General features: G+C 38.4%; 1 protein-coding gene across 1 annotated transcript in view; it reads left to right on the forward strand.

Annotated features, from left to right (window-relative positions):
* Positions 1-20,781, forward strand: part of LOC140235156 (exosome complex exonuclease RRP44-like) — a 192,347-nt gene that overhangs the window by 31,166 nt on the left and 140,400 nt on the right. Inside the window, exons 14-19 of the mRNA XM_072315193.1 lie at positions 325-452; positions 1,156-1,242; positions 3,207-3,363; positions 4,081-4,301; positions 5,614-5,704; positions 17,494-17,571. Of these exons, the coding sequence (XP_072171294.1) occupies positions 325-452; positions 1,156-1,242; positions 3,207-3,363; positions 4,081-4,301; positions 5,614-5,704; positions 17,494-17,571 (762 nt within the window). The remainder of the gene's footprint in view (positions 1-324; positions 453-1,155; positions 1,243-3,206; positions 3,364-4,080; positions 4,302-5,613; positions 5,705-17,493; positions 17,572-20,781) is intronic.

Genomic DNA, 20,781 nt, shown 5'->3' on the forward strand with positions numbered 1-20,781 from the left:
CCTTGAAATTAATAGTAGATCAGGGCCCTGTTTTATCAAAAGATATAATCGATTATAAATTCCCTTACCACACAGGCTGCCATAGACTTATGATAGAAATCAACTATAGAATCAATTATAAGTCTTCATAAAACAGGACCCAGACCATTCCTTCACAGAGAGTTTAAAGTTCAATTGTGGAATTGTGGGTTTATAATAGTACTTCCGGACCGCATGTGATGATAAATGCTAATGTAAAAAACACTTTTTCTATTGAAAATCCCCTATGTATACATTGCTGATGAAACTGTCATATAGTCTTGGACTTAACTCTCATCATACCAGGCTGCCTTCACCTATGAGGAAGCACAGTTGAAGATTGATGACAGGTCCCAGAATGATGCCCTGGCTATCGGCCTTAGGGGCCTCAACAGGATGGCCAAGATTCTCAAACAGCGCCGGATAGATAATGGGTGAGGGCATTGACTTAGTGACACTGCTGATGTCTTGAGATATTGGGTGGTCTGCAATGTAGTGGTTTGTCCTCTCATAAATATGTATGAATGCTGCTTGCCCCATCAATTTTAATTATGCTGAAAATTGGAAGAATGAAAATAATAAAGGAAATTGATCACCTCTCAATATTTTTGATGTTAAATGTGATCACATGGTATGGTTGTGTAGTGACAAAATTCCTAATGAGATCACGTGGATATTGTGCAGTTTAGAGAAACATGATAAGCAGAATCAGTTTGTGTGTTTTAATTGAGAGTAGATATTGAATGTGAAATTGGAGCCAGTAGACGTTTGAAAATTGTAGAGTGTAATTGTGGTGGTAAGTGATGTTGTGTGGATTTAAATTTTAGAAGATTATTAATTCATCACAGAATGCAAGTATTGTCCTCCAACATAGTGAGACAGTGAAATGAGCTATAACTTCAATGTGCTTTGCAGGTCTATGAAAACCATACGACTTCACTTTGGAGTGCTAAGGAGTTTAACACAATTTCAATACAATAGTGACCAACAAACTCACAAAGTTCCACAACGCTTCTGTGAAAATGTTTCTTAGAAGGACAGTGATACAACTTTCATGCAATCACTTTTGTAGTCATGCTTGCTGTATGAAGGTAACAATTCATTCGTTAAGATATTTTCTGTTTTATGTTTCCCTAGTGCCTTAACTTTGGCATCCTCTGAAATTCGGTTCAGCATGGACAATGAGACACATGATCCTATTGAGGTTGAACGCAAGGTCATGCGGTGAGTAGCCCCAGCCATTATCCTTCTATCATTGCAATCTAGAGTAATTAAAGATCATGATTCTTCTCACGTGGATGCAACAAATTTCTCTGTCTAACCACTGTTTTTTTCTTCTTCTCTCTCTCTCTCTCTCTCTCACCTTTACCAAGGGCTCAAGGGATCTTCTACAAATGCCTTCTGTCTGAAGTTCATTTTATAGTGTCCTGTGTCATTCATAAACTTTTTAACGAATTGTCTTTTTTTAAAGCCAGTGGTTCAATTTTAACAGCCTTGGTATGGATCCTCGGTAGTGGTAGGTAATACCAGTTGGTCTAAAGATTCAGGTAACTCCTAGGAGGAGACCAAGAGTGCAGGACCAAAAAGACTAACAAAGACCCTGAAAGCATGTACCGGTACATTTTACAGGTCTTCTGATCTGGATGAAGAATAACCAAGGTTTATTGTATAGATAATAATCGTAAAAAAAGATAAGCTGTATATGACAGAGTCAGTGTTGGCCTCATTGGGTGCGTAAGGGGTCAACAAGTTTGGATAAGGTGGGAAGGGTTACAATTGACATTTTCATTCTCTCCTTCAAATTACATGACTAGATTTTCACCAAACTTAGGTGTTGGGGATTCACAAATATTGAATGATTTAGGTGGCCTGGAGGTCCAAACAGTCTACATTTCAAAGACCTTCTGTAAATTCTGAAGTAGTTAAACCAAGATGCATTGCATTCAAATGCTTTTAAAAGGTAAAAGGTGTGAGTTTTCATAGCAGTGGCAGTGATGAGTGATTGGGCACTTGAAGGGGTAACAAGCAGTGGTCTGAATACAATGCCCCAAAGGTCTGAAGTACTGATTGTACTTGAAATCTTCTCCAGATCAAGATGGACACTCTTTCCTGCAATGTGTAGAGATACTTTACAGGGGGAAAGATGATTAATTTTAAGGCTGTCCCAGGGATGGGCTCATTGGTGAACTTAGCCTTGTCTTTGTTGATTTCAAAATGCATTGGTATCACTACTTATTGGCTGGAATTATTAGATGAAGGGAACACTGAGTTATTAAGAAGGTACATGTGGTTCCCATGAGGCAGGGTTACCAAGGATTGACACCCTGTAAATTGCCAGTCCAGTAGAAGAGTTAAATTTAGTTTGTGTAGATATTCTTATAGCTAAAGAATTTGAAGTACATTCAAATTGTTTGTGAGGTGCATGAAGAAGTATTTACAATTTAGGCAGTGAAATATCAAGGGGCACACTGGGATGTGTCATATATATTTTTTTTTTTCTCTCTCTTTCTCTTTCCTTCTGCTTTTCAAAATTTAGCTCCCCATTGAAGGATGCTATTCATCTTAGTAGATGTAAAGTTATTTTCTTCGGATTTACATTGTATTTTATGCAACCCTTACCACACCTGCAAACCATAGGGATCCAGGTCCTTCAGATACTACGTTTAGAAGCTGTTTGATGTGGCCTACAATGTATGTCCATGACAAGTTTGTATTTAAAACAGAAATTGTACTATTATGAGTATTCACTTATGTTTCTGTGTCCATTAACTGATTGAAGTGTTGTGACAGTGACAGTGGCATTACAGTTCTAATTTCCACTCCAAGTATGAAGTGTAGTTCATTTGTAGTTACAGTTCTAAATATGTCATATTCCTCTCTTCATTCATTAAACCTGTAGCATCTCTTTGATATGTTGTTACTGCAACAGAGCTGCCAACTAGTACTGATTTTCAGTAATTTCTACTGAAATTGGACAAGAATACTGAAGGTTACAAGCAAATTACTGATTTTAGAAATCATTGTCTGTGATAAATTCTATAACACTGTTAAGGATTACTGATTTTCACTCCAAAAAGGTGCAAATTACTGATTTTCAGCCATCATAGTACTGAAAGGCTTTTACAAAAGTTGGCAGCTCTGCTGCAATGTGTCAGTGCTTGCCTTACCTTTCTTACCTTTCACCTCAGAGAGACAAATTCCATGGTGGAGGAGTTCATGCTGTTGGCCAACATCTCAGTGGCAGAGCGCATTCGGCAGGAGTTTCCACAGAGTGCCTGTCTCCGGCGCCATCCTGTCCCACCTCCCTCAAATTTTGAGCCTCTCATAAAGGTCGCCCTTACTAGGGTGAGTTGAAATTCTCCCAAGATACATGCAACTTCGCATCACAATGCTGGTGTGTTGCCCAGAAGACTTGCATTTGATTTCACATGCTGTTCAAAATTTTCAAGAAATTCAAGGCGTTTAAAGGTGTTAGCTAAAAGAAATAGAGAATGAATCTGAAAGTTTGATTTTTTTTTTAAATCAACAAAAGAAATGTATTGTAGCTGACTGACAAATTGTCTTACGTTGACGTAAATAAGCACTGAATTGATTGGTGTGTTTTAGTAGTAGCCATGATAAAAGAAATCAAGGGTGTACATACTCGAGCAGGATTCGAACCTACGAACAGGTGACTACTAGACCACTGAGCTTCCGCCCGACAGCAAGTGTTGGTTCTAATTTCATGAATTTGAATAAAAGAAGTGTAGTAGTAGTAAATGCAATAATAAAAAGAGTATGCCAAGAAAATCATCACATTATGATTTGATCCCACAATCCTAATGATGGATTCACATGTTTAGTAGCGTGTGTTTTTAGAGACTGAGGTCAGCATAAAAGTAAGTTGATTTACCAAACAGTGCATTTCAAATCTTGTCATCTACAGTGATATACAGAAGATGCGCTAGTTGTTTGAAGTGATTTATTTTAGCTTTTTTGTCAGATTGTTCCTCATCTACAATGATTTAGGGTAAGTCTTTTATAGCAACATTATGTCTGGGCGTGTTTTGTGTGTCTTGACAGGGCTTTGAGCTCCAGGTGGATAGTGGGAAGGCACTCGCTGACTCTCTGGACAAGGCTGAGCTCCCAGACATACCATTCTTCAACCAGCTCCTGAGAATGATGACCACACGCTGTATGACCCAGGCCCTGTACTTCAGCAGCGGCATGCTGCCGGAGAAAGAATACCTCCATTATGGCTTGGCTTCTCCCATTTACACCCACTTTACCTCACCCATTAGGAGGTTAGTTCCAGCAACACCAGCTACAATTTTGATTTTTGACTCAAATATATCGTATGTTTTATCAATTCTGTACCTCACTCAATAGGATTTCCACTTTGAGATATACCTTTGTCATGTGAATACTCATGGCTTCTTCATTTTACCCTGACTTATTACCTCACCAGTTGAGCAGTTAGTTCCAGGCTATGCTGTCCTATTTAGTATCTAACTTGAGCATACATTTTTCATGTTGATAGTGTAGAGGGAAATGATTATTTCTGTCAAATTAAAGGAGTACCTTCCTGCTTTCGTTAGATAAGAAGGAAAAAATATATGTAAACCACATCGCCTGCAGAATGATGAATCATCAGTGTCTTCCTTGCAAAATAATGTTGATTCCTGTGTGTATGGCTGAATAGTTGAGTTTACCAGTAGCCTGAATGTTCCAAGCATGTATTAATTGTCTTCTTTGTATATTTTGATAAGGCATTTTTCTGGAATGTTCATGATAGGATGAGAAAGCTTCTGTTGGTTGGTCAGCATGTGCACGCCTGTAAAATGGCTGCGACTGGCTGGAATGCTCCTTAGGGAGTGGAGAATGAGCACTGTTAGTGCTGGTTGGAAATGATGTATCCAGTTACCAGGGTAGTAATAGTCTGTAAAGCGCATTGAGATACTTAACAAGTGTGAAATGCGCTATATAAAAACCAGCTAGTATTATCATTATTATAATAGTTTGAATGAATTTAGCCTCAGACTGAAGTGGACAAGTAACTGTGTATGCCATATATTTCACAATATTTCTATTTTCACTAGTTTTTTTAGTCAACTGTTAATCACAAAATTAACAAATCACAAAAATATTGCATTCTGTAAAAGAAGTGCAATGTGTCATCTCCGAGCTAGGAAATTATATGCTTTTTTGTTGTTGCTTGAGAAGGGATAACACTTGTTTTTTATTCAGTCTCTGTGGTTCTCTATCAGGAATGCAGCCACTTGTGAAATTGTCACACAAGTCCCAATTTATGAATATTCGTACATGTATATACAGTACTGTCTTTTCCTGACAGCGTTGAATTAGGTAGTAAATTGCTTGATTGATGGATTTATTGATCAGTTGACTGACTGAGCTGTGAAGAGTAACATATATATATATATATATTTTTTTTTTTTTATTGAACCCATTTGGTATGCACATCTATGTTGTAAAGGCTGTACATAAGTCTATACATAGGTTCAAACATTTGATAGGCATAACGCTTTTGATGTGGACATTGCATATGTATTGTATTGAATCCATTTGACATACCTGCATATCCTTTATGTTGCCCAGATACTCTGACGTCATTGTTCATCGCATGCTGGCTGTCGCCATCTCAGCTGATACGTGTTTCCCTGAACTCTTGAACAAAACTGGCATTCAGGTATATTTGCTTGTCTGTAAAGATGGTAGTCGTCATGTACGTTACAAATGACCAAAACGTTCATGTTGCCATTTACATTAAAGTATACGTGTATCTGCATGAAGAAGTATAAAAAAATTGACAAATTGTACATGTACAAAAAACTTATGCCAATCAGAGCACAAATCATCTGCTTCATAAAGTCTTGTAATGTCAAGGGAATGCAATCGAAAACTTTTTTTGAGACTGTTCTCAGAACTTGCATACTTGGCTGGAAAACAAGAATAACTAAGTATAATGATGTCATGATTGGGGCCAGGAGCAATGTTGAACCTCAAGTCTAGCTCAAGATTTAGGGTACAAGCTATGTAACTGTATTAATAATCCAGACTTCCCATGGCTTGGACTTGGGCCAGCTGATGATGATAGGCAAATCACTATCTCTCAAAATCAGTTAATTCCATTTTATCATTGCATATTGAGCAGATTGTGTGATAAAAGATTGAATCTTCAAATAGATTTGTCCACATATCCTTCTATTTAGTGTAATTTGCTGAGATGTATGCCTAAATGGGTATGGCCTGGATCTGGCTAGTATAGTGTGATGGGTATTGTTGACAATGTTTGGTTTTTAGACCTTGACAGTGAATCGCTAGCATCCGTTTGCATTTTTATGGTGTTGTGCAGTTCCATGTAAGGTGCTTCTATGTAATTGATGTTCATGGGACATAATCTCACATTCCTTGGTTTATGTTGTATGCCCCTTGAATTTTGCCAAAATAGTCCTACTCATTACAAAAAGACATAATGTCTCCCCAAGCTTACTGCAGCTTACCGCTAGTGTGCATAACAGATCGATCACCAGTTCAGTGATGTGGCAGTGGTGTGGGTCAGCCTTAGGTAACTCGGCTCAGGCAGTGCATTCAGTGCAGGCCCTTGCATAGTTAGTACTGGCGTGCACTCAGCTCAGCCAGAGCCCAGACCAGTAATACAATACCAGTTGTATAACAGCCATCATCATCATCATCATCATCATCATCATCATCATCACTATCACTGTCACTAGTGGTGGTCCTCTTTCATCAACTTCAAAGTCTCAATTCGTATTCAAACTTGCTCCTCAAGATTAAGCTGTGTGATGAGATATTGGGCATACTGGAGACATTTGCGCATACACAATGAATACATACAGCTGATCAAAGGGCTTGGGAGCACTCTCATAGGCCCATTGTTACATGACATCATGAATGGCACCAACACATAGTTGGCTGATCCAGGGAAGAAAAAAAAAAGCAAACAAACTGGTAACAAATTCATCACTTCTTAGCAGATTAGTCAATTATGTTACAACCTTTAAAAAATAAGGAATTATTAGGAATAGAAGAAGATGTTCATCATCGTGATAAGGCGTAGCAGATTTAATATCACGAGCGTTCGCCCGCGTCCGGCATGCCTTCTTATCTGTTAAGTAGCCAGCTTGGCTCGAGCTTGGCATGCGCCCATGCCGTCCGCGTTCGGGAAAGCCAGCTTAAAAGTCTTTTGTTTAGTGCCTTTGTTTCGAACACAATAGCGTCAACTTCACTGCGCCCAATCGACCACAAAGCCATCGCTCCATGTAGCCAGCGTTCGGGAACGCCCGGATTAAGTCTTCCCTTTGTCTTGTGCTGAACACTTGCACAGTTGATTTCATGGAAGCTTAAAAAACGGACAAATTAGCAAACAAATGAAACCACCAAAGGCATCGCACTATTACGCGTTTACAATAGTAACGCTGTGATTACCTTAATTTGCGTCGACGAGAGGCGTAATCAAAAAGTACAGGTATATCCGAAAGAGTATTTATTACCCTTACATGAGCGTGAGACCACTCTTGTAAGCAGCTTCTCAGGTGAAGCAAAATGTGTGTAATGAAGTGACAAGTGTATTAAGAAAAACATTCACAATAGCGAGGTAGATTGACGGAAACTTGACACCCATGGCCGTGCCCAGCCAGGCAACAGGCTGGTGGAAATTTCCAGGAACTTCAAAGCAGGTTTGCCGCCAGGCAAAACCGCAGGGTAAAGGAATTTGCGTACGCGCTGAATGGGTCGTAAACATCGTGTCAATTGCATACATGGGGCCTGGGAACAGGGGCTATGTATAGTAACCCTGTGCTGTATAATACGAGCATGCTGATGGAGACACGTGCTGGAGTTGGCAAGAGCTAGCTGATGAGAGCTGCCTGCCTGAAACCGTTAACCAGGGAGGTGCATACACATCTGGCTCTGTTGAAACTATGGAGCTATAGTACAGTAAAGTCGACACGATAAAAAAGTCCCGATTTTTGCCTTTGTTATTCCTTGAAAATTTCTTCGTCTTAGTCGACATTTAGAAGTCGACAACTCGCGTAAGTCGACCTGATTTTTTAGTGCCAACTGAGCTGAAATACGTGTTTATTCCCTCGTCTAAGTCGACATATTTTTTTTTCGCTCAAAATCTTATCGCCATTCTCTGAAAAAGAATTGTTTTCCCGCGAGTCGGTAATTCGCTAGTGTACGGCGTGGTAGCGTTCGCGCCATGCGTCCATTGTCTTGTACGCCAGAAATGAAAGGGCATACATTCATTTACATTCTTTGGAGAATTACATGTAGTTGCCTACCCAAAGCAGTTCACTTTCCCCCTTTTCTCCTGCTCGTTATTCTCAAAACGCACAAACTGTGTACACATAAAGGTCCTAGTAGAAAATCATTATCAGAACATGATACACGTGTAGGTGTTTCTGTTTAACCGAATATTCTAACGTTAATTATTCCGAAGCGTTAATAGAAACCTGGGCCCGTTTTTAGAAAAGTAATCAAATGCAACTACATGTAATTAAATGCAACTGAAAATTAAATGCAGGTGTATCAAATCACGAGCAACTTTGCACATAAACGCAAGTGCGTTGCTGAAAAGGCTTGCGTTTGATAAACATGAAACTAGAAAATAGTTGTACAAACCTGAAACTCAATTGCGTTGAAACGCAACTCTTAAAGTCAAATGAAGTCCATCAAATCACGCGCAACGCTGTATTCAAACGCAAGAGCGTTGCAGGGAAGAGGCTTGTGGTTTTCGTAAGAAACTAGAAACTGTGGTTAAAAGCATCTCTTAACATCTACGGAGGTGCGTTATTGTTGAAAAGTCTTGCATTATTTTGTTTGTTTTTTTCGTACGCAAAATTAAAAATTAAACGCAGCTCTGAAAATCAAATGTAATTGCAAGTCCTTGTGATCACGCGGAACGCTGAATAGACTTGCGTTTGATAATCTTACGAAACTTGAAAATTGTAGGGAACTTCTTTAAAACTCAGTTGCGTTTCAACGCGATTCTATAAATCAAATGCAAGTCCATCAAATCACACGCGACGCTGTATTTAAACGCAAGAGCATTGCCGAGAAGACATGCAGTTTTTGTACGAAATTATAAGAAACTGCGTTTAAACGCATCTCTAAACATCTACGGAAGTGAGTTATTGTTGAAAAGACCTGTATTATTTTTTACTTCGTACGCAAAATTAAAAATTAAACGCAACCCCAAAAATCAAATGCAAGTCCATCAAATCACACGGAACGCTGAAAAGACTTGCGTTTGATAATCATCCGACACTAGAAAATTGTATAGAAACTTAAACTCAATTGCGTTTAAACGCAATTCTAAAAGTCAAATGCAAGTCCATCAAATCACAAGCAACGCTGTATTTAAAACGCAAGAGCGTTGCAGAAAAGACTTGCGGTTTCTGTACGAAACTAGAAACTGCGTTTAAACGCATAAAAATCTATACCGAAGCGTGCTATTGTTGAAAAGACTTTAAGAATCATATTTTTTTATTTCGTAACGGAACTTTCGCCGTGACCGAACTTAGTCTGCACTAGCAGGGGAAAGACATCGCAACATTTACACGTTTCAAACTACCGAAACGCATCGTGCTTCACGAAATGTCAGTGAAAAAATAGTAGCAAATTATTGTTGCTGCAGTTCGCTATTCCGAAGGTTTAAATCTCAGTCCAAAGTTAAATAAGTCCGACGATGGAAAGATATTCATCTTTACGAAGGTTAGTAATCCGAAAGATGTCGTTTCCGAATTAACAAATTTTTCTTCTTCTTTTTATTTCAGACTGGCCCGCGCCGTACAGAGCGGTAATGTTGCGAATCGGAGCGCAAGAACAATTCATTTTCAGAGTATGGCAATAGAAATTTAAACAAAACAAAATCACACGGCGACTTAGGGAAGGAAAATCACACATCCTATTTCAACTCAGTCGGCACTGAAAAATTATCTCGACAGAATCATACGATATCACACGCATATCTTCACAGCAACGCACTTGCATTTAAATCGCAAAGTTGCATGCACCTTGGGGAATATGCGTTTGTTTTTTCAAATCAAATTTAAAACGTACAGTGTCTAGAAACGGGTCCAGGTTTCGGATCCCGCTCTTTCAAAATCTCTCAAGAGATTTGGGTTTTGTGCAATGCCGTTACTAATCCGCGTGTGCTTGTTTCGCAATAAAACTCGAATGAAGATGTACACAGCGATAGAGGCTCAGCTCAGTAGATACCTGCCTCCAGTGACAATATTCATGTATACAACAAAAGAGTTTGTGAGCCCATTAGCGCAATGTCTATTCATGACTATGTGTAGCTGGTGCCCGATCGATACTTTCATTGTTTGATGGCACATGACTAGTTGACCATGGAAAGGGGTTACATGTATAGGCCTACAGCTTGACTGCTTCCGCACAGGAGGAATACCAACCTGTCCATTCTCAAGTCGACCTGCAAAGAGAATCTCGCTTTTGAGCATTTCAGGCTCTTGGAGATGTGGAATTGGGTTGTGTAAAGCTAAAAGCCGCGTTTACACCATGTTCCCGGCAACCACGGCAGTCACATTTCAGGCCATCAAGGACAAAACGGGACGGACGTGAAACAACGCTGTGAGACGAGATAGGCAAATGTGACAGGCCGTGATTGCCGTGATTGATATTCGTTGATGTGACAAATAAATACGATTCATTAATCCGAAACCGCACGAATTTTGTGATTCTAAAGGTGCATTTATCGGGATATAAAATTAATTACGTTACTCTGAAAACGAATAACACAACTTGTTCCTTTTAATTTCTGGGATTAACAAAACATCAGAAAGCAAAGCTTATTTAATTTTCGGATTTTTAGTCTGACATTGGGGGTTAGTAGTTCGGAAAATAAGTATTGAAAATCTTTGAGGCAAGAAAATACGTTGAATTCTTATTATGGCATCGTTATTTCCTTTGCCTTATGTTCATTATTCCGAAAGAAGAATAAGGTTCGTAAATCCGATGGTTCTTTTTGCAGAACCCGCAAAACACGCAAATTTGATATGCCTTAACTAATAAATTTGTTAATCCAAAATTGTATTAGGGCTCGTTAATACCATTTGTGGCATTATTCCGAAGGTTCGTAAATGTGAGAATGAATTACGTGCATGGTACGAAACTTATATCATTTTTGGCTAAAAGGAAATTAAAAACGCCGAATCTTTTCCTGTGACGGGAATATGGGTTTATTTCTGAACGTGACATCGTTTACTTCTTTGCACGATATTCATCATTCCGGAAAAAAAAAAAAAATATTCAGATGGTTCATTCATCCGAAAATGGAAAAAAGGTGGGTCGTTTATCTGTAAAGGAATTATCATATTCGTGGTAAGAAACTTCGTTTTCGAATCAGCTATATAACGTCCGAAATTTCGAAACTTATAAGAAAAGCGAACCTTCAGCATATCAAAATAGCGAATCGTAACAGTTTTTTGTTTTTTTTTTTTAATCGAGCAGTGTGGAATAACAAATATCCGACATTTATTTTAGCATGGTATGGAGCAGAATGTTACTGCTATTCACTTCCAAAAGTAAAAGCAATCATCTGACATTTATTCTGGCATCTTCTGAATGTTATTGCTATTTACTTTCGAAAGTAAAGCAAATATCCGACATTTATTAAATCACCGTATGGAATTGAATATTACTCTGATTCATTTCCGAACGTCAGAGGAAACATTCGACATTTATTTTAGCATCTTCCGGAGCTGAATGTTATTGCTATTTATTTTCGAACATAAAAGCAAACATCAGACATTTATTTTATCATCATACGGAGTTGAATATTGTTATCATTCATTTCCGAACGTCAAAGCAAACATTCGACATTTATTTCAGCATCTTCCGGAGCCGAATGTTATCCTTAATTCATTTCCGAATGCAAAATCAATATTATCTGACATTAATCTAAGCACCGTACGGAGCTGACTCTTACCGTTATTCATTTCCAAAAGTATAAGCAAACATCCGACATTTATTTTAGTATCATACGGAGGCGAATATTACCGTTATTCATTTCCAAAATTAAGAGCAAACATATGACATTTATTTTAGCATATTACAGAGCCGATTGTTACCGCTGTTCATTTTCGAAAGTAAAGGCAAACATCCGACTTTTTTAGTGGCCCGATCGGGCCACCAAAATCTTCATTTCTGAAATTTTGGTGCCCCGACGTGCGTTTTTGGTGGCCCCGAGCCACCGGGCCACCGTAAGTGTTGAGCCTTGACTAATGTCATCGAAAAGTAAACCAGAATGCAACTTCTCGCTTGTGAATTATTGCTTGTGAATAATCGCAAAACTTTGGCAAAACTTTTGGAATACCAGCCCTGTTCATGACGCTTGGAAACTGCGAGTCGAGAGAATTTTGCAAACTGGTGCAATGTTACTCCGTAGCGTAGGCGACTGTACTTGACGATTAAAAATGCATGTGGAGTCGCAATCGTTTGTAAACTGTCTGAAGTGCGCGATTTCTCTCACCCTGTTTTTTGCCACGCGATTTATTTTTAACTGGCAAGAACGATGTGGAATTCTGGCGTCCACCGTATATTGTGCACTTGCCGGCGCAAATTGTTCTTTTCATAGGTGAAGCCGTGCGTGGAAGGCACGTGGTTGGGATAATCCTTGCGTTCCTAAAGCGGAAAGGAACGCCATGAATGCGACTTGTGAGCAAGTCCGTTCTGTTGCGTCCAAGGAACGCCCTCATTAGGCTGATGAATAGAGGGATTAAGCCCCCCATTCTGCACGCAGGAGGAATAGGGGCGTCCCCTAACAAAAGGAGGAACGCAAGCGTTCCCCATGCGCTCGTGAAATTAAATCTGTCACGCCTAAGTGGTAAAGGAAATAAGGTCAATCAGCTGTTTCACGAAGCAAGGTAAAACAAAAATGGATTATGACGTTTTGACCGTAAGATCTGCTAGCCTTCATATGGAAAAGTAGACTGAGTGCCGCAGTGAATGTGTATTATACATGTAGCACTAGTAAAGGAACATTGTACTCAGAGCTATGCCATTGTTTTGCTTCGCTGGAGTGGAGGCCATGCTGTGTTTGGATGATGTGGTAGCAGCTTGTCAATCAGTGGCATTCCCCCTGGATAGGTTCACTCGCTATTCTTTGTCACTGGTTTGAGGCCGTGGCAGTAATGGCAGTTGGGCGAAATGCAGACGCAGGAAGAAGAGCATTACCAAACTGTCAGTGTGGATAATCGCTGTGGCATAGCAATAGCCACTGTATTCAGTCTGTATGAAGGCTTAGCAGGCTGCTTCCCTGTCCCTGTTAGCTGGGAGGGGGGGGGGGGGGTGGAGTATGACAATGGATGATATGCAGCCATTCATCTGGAATGTCAATGCCATTTCTCTATTAATGCTGTTGTCTGTTAACATTAACATTTTCCATTTTCCATTTTCCACTTTTGTTTTAACTTGTTTTAAAGACTTAATGATTAAAATATTTCCTTTAATTATTATGAAGGTTGTAACATTCCCTTTGCCATGATGCTGACATCATTAAGGTCACAAATATATTCAAATATTTGCACAAGTAATTTGACGGATTTTAAGTTTTACTGTTATACATGTCAAACACCATCAAGTCACAGTGTAGACCTTCAATGAAGCAGGTAAAGAAGAGAGACTACTTTGTCCACATTTTCTGTCTTTCATTAAAAGTCAATGCATTGTGTTAAGATGTGAGTCAGGTATTGTGTGTGCATTTATCCAATTATTATATCAGAGTTTGGATATCTTTATCTTTTTCTATTCAGGATTGCAGTCGTTCCCTGTAATGCCTGGGTACTGTTGACCAAATGTAGTCAAATATTTGGTCATGCTACATGTTTGTTATAATGGCTAATAGCTGTATGATAAGAATGCTTAATAATTTTAGGTTGGAAGGACATGTAAGTGAACAAATAGACAAGAACATAACAAATAATAGATAAATGCAGCACTTGTAGTGCACCATCAATCTAATGATATATTTTGATGCACAGAGGGACATATAAAGTGAATTACATACAGTGGTACATATCAAAGTGAAAAGACAAGGAAGAGATAAAAATATATAAAAACAAATCCAACAAATATTCAACCATAACAAGATGTGAACATATGTGACTTCAGATACTTTTTTAATGTTTCTATGGATTCTACTGATCAGATCATCAGTGGAAGAGCATTTCAGAGAGATGGAACTGCAAAAATAAAAGCCTTTTCTCTGAGAGTTGAGATTTTTCTTTTGAATTGTTTTGTATTGCAAGAGCAGAGATGTCTGCCAGGCACATATTCTGAGACAAATGTTTTGCAAATATTTTGGAGCAGAAGAATGTACTGTTTTCCATGTATGGAACAGAAATTTTAAACTCTAATCTTTTGGACACTGGTAGCCAGTAAAGACTTAAGATCTGTGGTAGTGTTGGAGAAGCAAGATGTTCCATGAGGCCCAGAGTGGCAGAATTTTGAGCACGATGTAGTTTAGCCAGTTGGTAGGATGAAGCCTTGAACAATAATGCATTTCAATAATCAATACGTGACATAACATATGAATGAATAACAGAGGCTGCTACCTAATGTGACAATGATTTCTGGATACTGTCAATACTGCATAATTGCAAATATACAGAGTGACATGTGGTTGTATCATGTGTCCCCATTGACATTTCAGGGTCAAAGTAAATTCCAAGATTCCTACAACTCGATACAGATTATACATTCACACATGCTATGCGAAATGATTGACTGTGGACCTTAGCTGCCAGATGTTTTGAGGCAATTATTATAAATTCACTTGTGTCATCATTCACTTTCAGAAGTACAGCACAGGAGGACATGTATCCATTGATCCTATTACTGTGGACTTTAATAACAAGCAGACCCAATGTTATGATGCTCCTTGTGAGCAGATTGAAGTGGTTTACTTATATCATTCAGTTCAAGATATTCTTGAAGATGCTGGGCTACAACTCTTTCCAAAACATTTGAATTGAACTTCAGATTAGACGCAGGTCTGTAGCTATTGAGGGTGTCAGTATTTAGTCTTGGCTTCTTTGGCAGAGGTTGAAGGACAGCTTCCTTGAATAAGCCAGGGAAGATATCTGTTTCATAAGATCTATTCAATATTAGTGTACAAAATGCATGGCAGAAAAAGATGTGTCTTTGTAGAAAGTGGATCCTGTGAGCTAGAAGTAGAAGGGGAACCAGCTGTAATCCTCACTTCCTCCTCCAATGCCAAGTCAAAAAATGTAGAGAATGTGTTTTTTCCCAGTAGAATGATCCGTCATAAAGTTTGCACCAGTTAGCACTTCAGCATCAAGTATAGTATGATGCTTTTGCCTACTTTATCATATCCCAGACAACCTGGCACTGAGTTTTGATACATTATCAACTTCAAGACTTGTCTTTCTCTTATTTCCTCTCTAATCTCATCCTAAGCTTCTTTGCCTCTATGATTTCATTTTAGTACACACCGTTTAACAGGTGCATGCTTGTCAAGAATAGTTGATAAGGTTCTGTCATACTGATTGGCAAGCTTCTTGATGCCATTCTCAGATTTCTAAATCAGGTCAGATGGCTCCAAGTCTTTAGCAAAGTCCTCCGGGTCTATCACCTTAAATTTCTGATATACTATTTCCTTACATCCAGCTGCTGGTTTGGAGATATAATCACAGTGAACGGCTGCATGATCACCTAAAAACGTGAAGACCTTCATCTTCATCCTGTAAAAAAGCAGAAAGCTTTATAATCCAAAGTTTCACTAAATTACATTATTGACAATAGACTATAACATGTTAAGATGTTACTCCAATTATGGCATGAGGATTGGACTGAAGGGAATTGACTCAAGATGTGTTGCGGGAGAATTATGATCTCACCCCCAAGTTATGATTGTAACTTGATATGGCATGCATTAACCCTAACTAGGCCAGGCTTTTTGGGCTGTTCTGTAGCCAGGGAAGGGTTGATTTTTGTTTTTTCCACAGAATTTATTACAGACCCTATTTTAAGCATAATCATGCTAAAATTAATTGATTTCAGCCAGTGAAAATGAAAATAATCATATCTTTTTGAATAAGGTGAGAAAATGTTTTTTGCATAGACACAAAATCCTGTTTTTGACCCATTTTCGGTCTGACAAACATGTACAAAAGGTCATGCAGCGTCGTATTGGTATGCCTGATTTTCCAGAAAGTGGTGTCATAAGGTGTGCGAGACTTGAAAGTAAAAAGTCAGTGAGTGGCGCGGTCAAAAAAAAATCGTGTGGCGGAATGGTCATGGAAAATGCCGAGGGGGGGGGGGAGGATTATTTCAAACACCCTACCGTTATAGGGTTAAGGAATCATTGGTTGTAAAATCTACTGAATGTAGCATGCATAATTGATTATCATACCTCCATCAAACAAAGTTTGGTGGAGATAATTGGGAATCAGTGGGCAGTTAGGCCCCACAGTTGATGTGTTACAAAAATTGCAAATCAAACTGCTTCTCCATTTTTGAGCGATTCAAAAGAGATTTGGCACACATTATTACTTCAATGTATTGTTGTGAAAGACACATTTTCCAACTGTAGCAGAAATTGTGTAGTCATGGTAACAGGCACAAAATGGCCCCCAAGTCAGGTAAAAGGCTTGCAGATCCAACTTCTCCAATTTCTCAGTGATGCACCAGAAAATTAGTGTGTATACATAACTTGATGTAATATAAAGTTGTGCAGGACAAATTTCTAAGAGAAGCAAAAAATGTATTGCCATGGCCCCAAAATCGGGAAAAAGGCTTACAGATTGAAATCTCCAGTTTGCTAGTGATGCAGAAGAAATATGGCACACATGGTGATTGTGATATGTTACTGTGCAAGACATATTTTTTTAGACTAGTAGAAATTATGTTACCGTGGTAATAGCTGGCTATGGCCCCCTAATCAAAAAAAAAAGAGGGGGAAAAGAAAAAAGAGCACATACAGTTTAGGTACACCTGTTACATTTAAGCAAATTTTCATATTTGCTTTTGCTACTAAAATGCCATCTTTTCATTTCAAGTCACAATTGTATTAGTGTTCACCCTTTCTAGGTTTATGATATATAAAAAATTGAATTTGAAACATTAAAACATACTAGATTTCAAATTTCTGAAATTCTTCCATCGAGATTTACGTTGATGTAGGGCAGTTTGTCAATCAGTTGCAAATGTTAGATTTGCCATGGTAACTTGAGTGTTTACGATAAAAGAACATGAACAAAATCAATAAGTCATTAGACAAAACGTTTGCTAAAATGTAAGACACTTCAAACAAAATGTCATGTTAACTTCAATTATAGCAATTAATTTTGCTAAAATGTAAGACACTTAAAACAAAATATCATGTTAACTTCAATTATAGCGATTATTACAATAGTACTGCGACTCTACTGTCCACATTATTGAGTTATTATTTTTGCCCACTTGCAGGAAATCTGTGACAACCTAAACTACAGGCACCGGATGGCTCAGTATGCCGGCAGAGCTTCGGTGGACCTCCACACTCAGGTACGAAACAGCAATTAAATTTCATTAGTCAACAAGCAGTTCTTTTACAAAAGTGGATGTGATGTGCATGCTGCATGCACGATGAGTGCAAGACAGCATCTGATTCATTGAGCATTCTGGCAGGTCATATACATGTATGTGCCGGAAAAGCCTGTAAAAGAAGTTGTGTTGGTGGTGGCAATAGTGTTTGTGTGTTGTGTGTATTGGAGTGTTAGTGTTGACAGGTGTGTGTCAAAAGCCTGTGTTAAAGAGGAATGCTTAGTGATGGCAATGGTACACATCTTGATGATTGCATTTGTGTTAGGTGTGGTTATACTGTTGGTCCTATTGATGCTACGCTGTTCTTGCTCATGATGAGAGCTGCAAATTACGTGAAAGTGTGTACCTGGTAGTAAGAGGGGGAGAGGAATTTTTATTAATGATACAAATAATATCTACATGTATATGGCAGTTTTCAACAGCTGCAGTAGGTACATGAAATATACCATGAATCTTGTCATCACCATCAGTGACATTGTACAAATTGTAACAAGTTCAAAGTTGTCATTTGCTAAAACATCTCCAGAAGAAGTAGTTTTCAACATCATTGACATTGTTACGATGTTCTTGCAGTAGCAACGGAATGTGTAGTTGTTGATATAGGGAAAGGACAATGAGTGCTCATAAACTCATTTACTGACATTTCTTCTGTCTTGGGTGTGCTTTTTATGTGACAATTTTTTTGTTGACATAAGCTTTTGTAGATAAGAGTTATTGTGTACATTGTGTATCATGCTTGCAAAAAATCTTGGTGCATATGCTCAAAGCAAGAAATTACACATATACCATATGCATACTTTATGCTGAACTGCAAAGCTAATAACAAGATTTATGTACATTCATAAGTTCATATATCATTTCAGTTGCCTTAAATCATACAGTGAAGTGTATTGAAGAATATGCTTTCTGCAGTTTGAAACCTATGTATTTCATTCTACAAATACTACAAGTATATGTGTCATGGAAGATACATTTACATTGTTGATCATTAATTTGCCATTCAGCAGATGAAGAATTTCAAAGCAACCACACAATATTGTTGATGTACATGTATGCAAGTTGATGCTGTTATTCTAATGATGTAATTTCTCCTGTTTGACTCGATGGCGAATGTAATGGACTGTCAGAGGCATGTTGAATTTTCTTGCATTGCGCCATCTACTGGGCACAAGCTTGCTTTGCTGTCAATCACAGCTGTATGCAAATGAGTATGCTAATAAGGGAACCGCACCCAGTCACTCCATCAGACACCCGGTTTGCCATGCTTTGTCCGGTTGCATGAAGAAAGAGAGAGAGGGAGAGAAATCTGTGTATCAAGCAGGCTCCGCCCCTGCCAATGTTGCCCTATCTATTACTGAGAACAGTCTGTATATCACTCAGTACCGTCCTTGAGTAGGAAATATCAGTGTATGTGTGTGTGTATGTGTGTGTGTGTGTGCCTGCTTGTGCTTGCATACTCTGTCCAAGGAGCTCCTTGCTCTGTCTATGTCGCTCTTTCAGCTAAAGTCGCCTTCAGGGCCTTATGTGTTTCTCAGCTAGAAATCTTTTGGAAATGTGATGCATTCACTGTCTGGACTTTACTGATTCCAATGTTGGAGTGTAGTTAGTGTAAGATTGTGTTGATGTGATCATGTGTGGGAGATTTCATCATTGAAAGTGACTCAGTTAAGATTTTCTAAGGAAAAGTGAGTGTTGATAGCTGATGGAGAGCAAGGTAGAATGGTTAAAATCTTTGTGTGGGTGGTATCAGGTGCTAATAAATTTTGTCATGTTGAATCAGGGTTAAAAAAAAAGTCATAACAACAAGCCATTGTTGTACATCCTAGCAGGCATGGGGCAAAACAATGACAGATATACTATTGCTGTAGCCAAAGTTCTCTCTTCTGTACTCCTGTGTGTGTACGTGTATGTATATGTGCATGCGTATGGAGAAATATGACACTTTTTAGCCAAGCCTGTTTATCATAAGGTAGATTATCAGACAGTTAAAATTGATGAATACAAGGTCCTGCAAGATTTTAAGAACCTGATCATAGCAGTGCGTTTCATATTAGATAAAAGGGCAGTGGGCACCAACAATTTGTCATGTCTACAGAGAGACTTGTAGGAATTCCAGTTTGGTATGAAGTATAGTAGTCTGCTTTCTTTACATAAAAGATAACATGTGGCTAGAACCTGTCAATGAAACATGATAAATGTAGGCCATTGACTATTCTAGTGTTATATCTGTCATGTTATACAATATTCTTTCCAACATATTCATTTTTGTATAATTTCATTCCCTCCATCACAATGTACTATACAGCTTGTCTTATCCCTTCACCACTAGTGTTGGTTGATAAGTGTATAAATGATGCTTTCTTGAGGGCCATTCTCTGTGAGATTGAAAAAATTGAGATGTTCTAAATATCTTCAAGTTACATTGAAAGTTAGCTAGCAGCTGTACCAAACTCCATGTGAAACTTTGGAAGAAAAATTGCAAATCAGTGTGTGATATTTTTAACTTGTAAAGAAACTTCGCGAGGTGTTTTGTAATGAGAATAAACACCGCAGAAAAATTGCATTATTACTCTTGTGGATTTTTATCAATTTTGTAAAAACAGTTATACAAGGTATCTTACAGCTGTACTACACCTTGTATGCGTGCATGCACTGCACTGTACTGTATCTGAGCATGACCAGTACATTTAATGTTAAAGAAAATCATCCTTGGAATGGCTGAAAGTTGAAATGGGGCATGCTCACTACACCTGTACCTACAGAAACTTTACATTCTTTTTCTTTGGAGCTATACTGTGTCATTGCACGTGAGAACATATGCAGTTTTCAAGTTTACATGTCACATTTTTTTTTTTTTTTTTTTGTCATGAGAATTGCCCTATGAATGAATTCTTACCTGGGAGTGGCTGATTTAGCATAAAATTTTCTTTTGCCTATCCTTTGCAGATATGGATAAAGTTGTATCAAAATAAGATAGAAAGTGAAAATTACTTATCCGGGGTTGGCAGAGAATAGGAAGATGTGATTTTAGACCAGGAAGTAGAAGCATAATCATCTAACGATAGGCTTGCAAGGAAGTCAATAGGACCATTTTAGGAAGTGAACCAGCTAGATATCAGCGCAGTTCAGCATATAATCCCATCTACGTCCTGGATGCATGTTTGAGTAGTC

The sequence above is a fragment of the Diadema setosum genome, chromosome 11 (assembly GCF_964275005.1).
Source record: "Diadema setosum chromosome 11, eeDiaSeto1, whole genome shotgun sequence".
Taxonomy (NCBI): domain Eukaryota; kingdom Metazoa; phylum Echinodermata; class Echinoidea; order Diadematoida; family Diadematidae; genus Diadema; species Diadema setosum.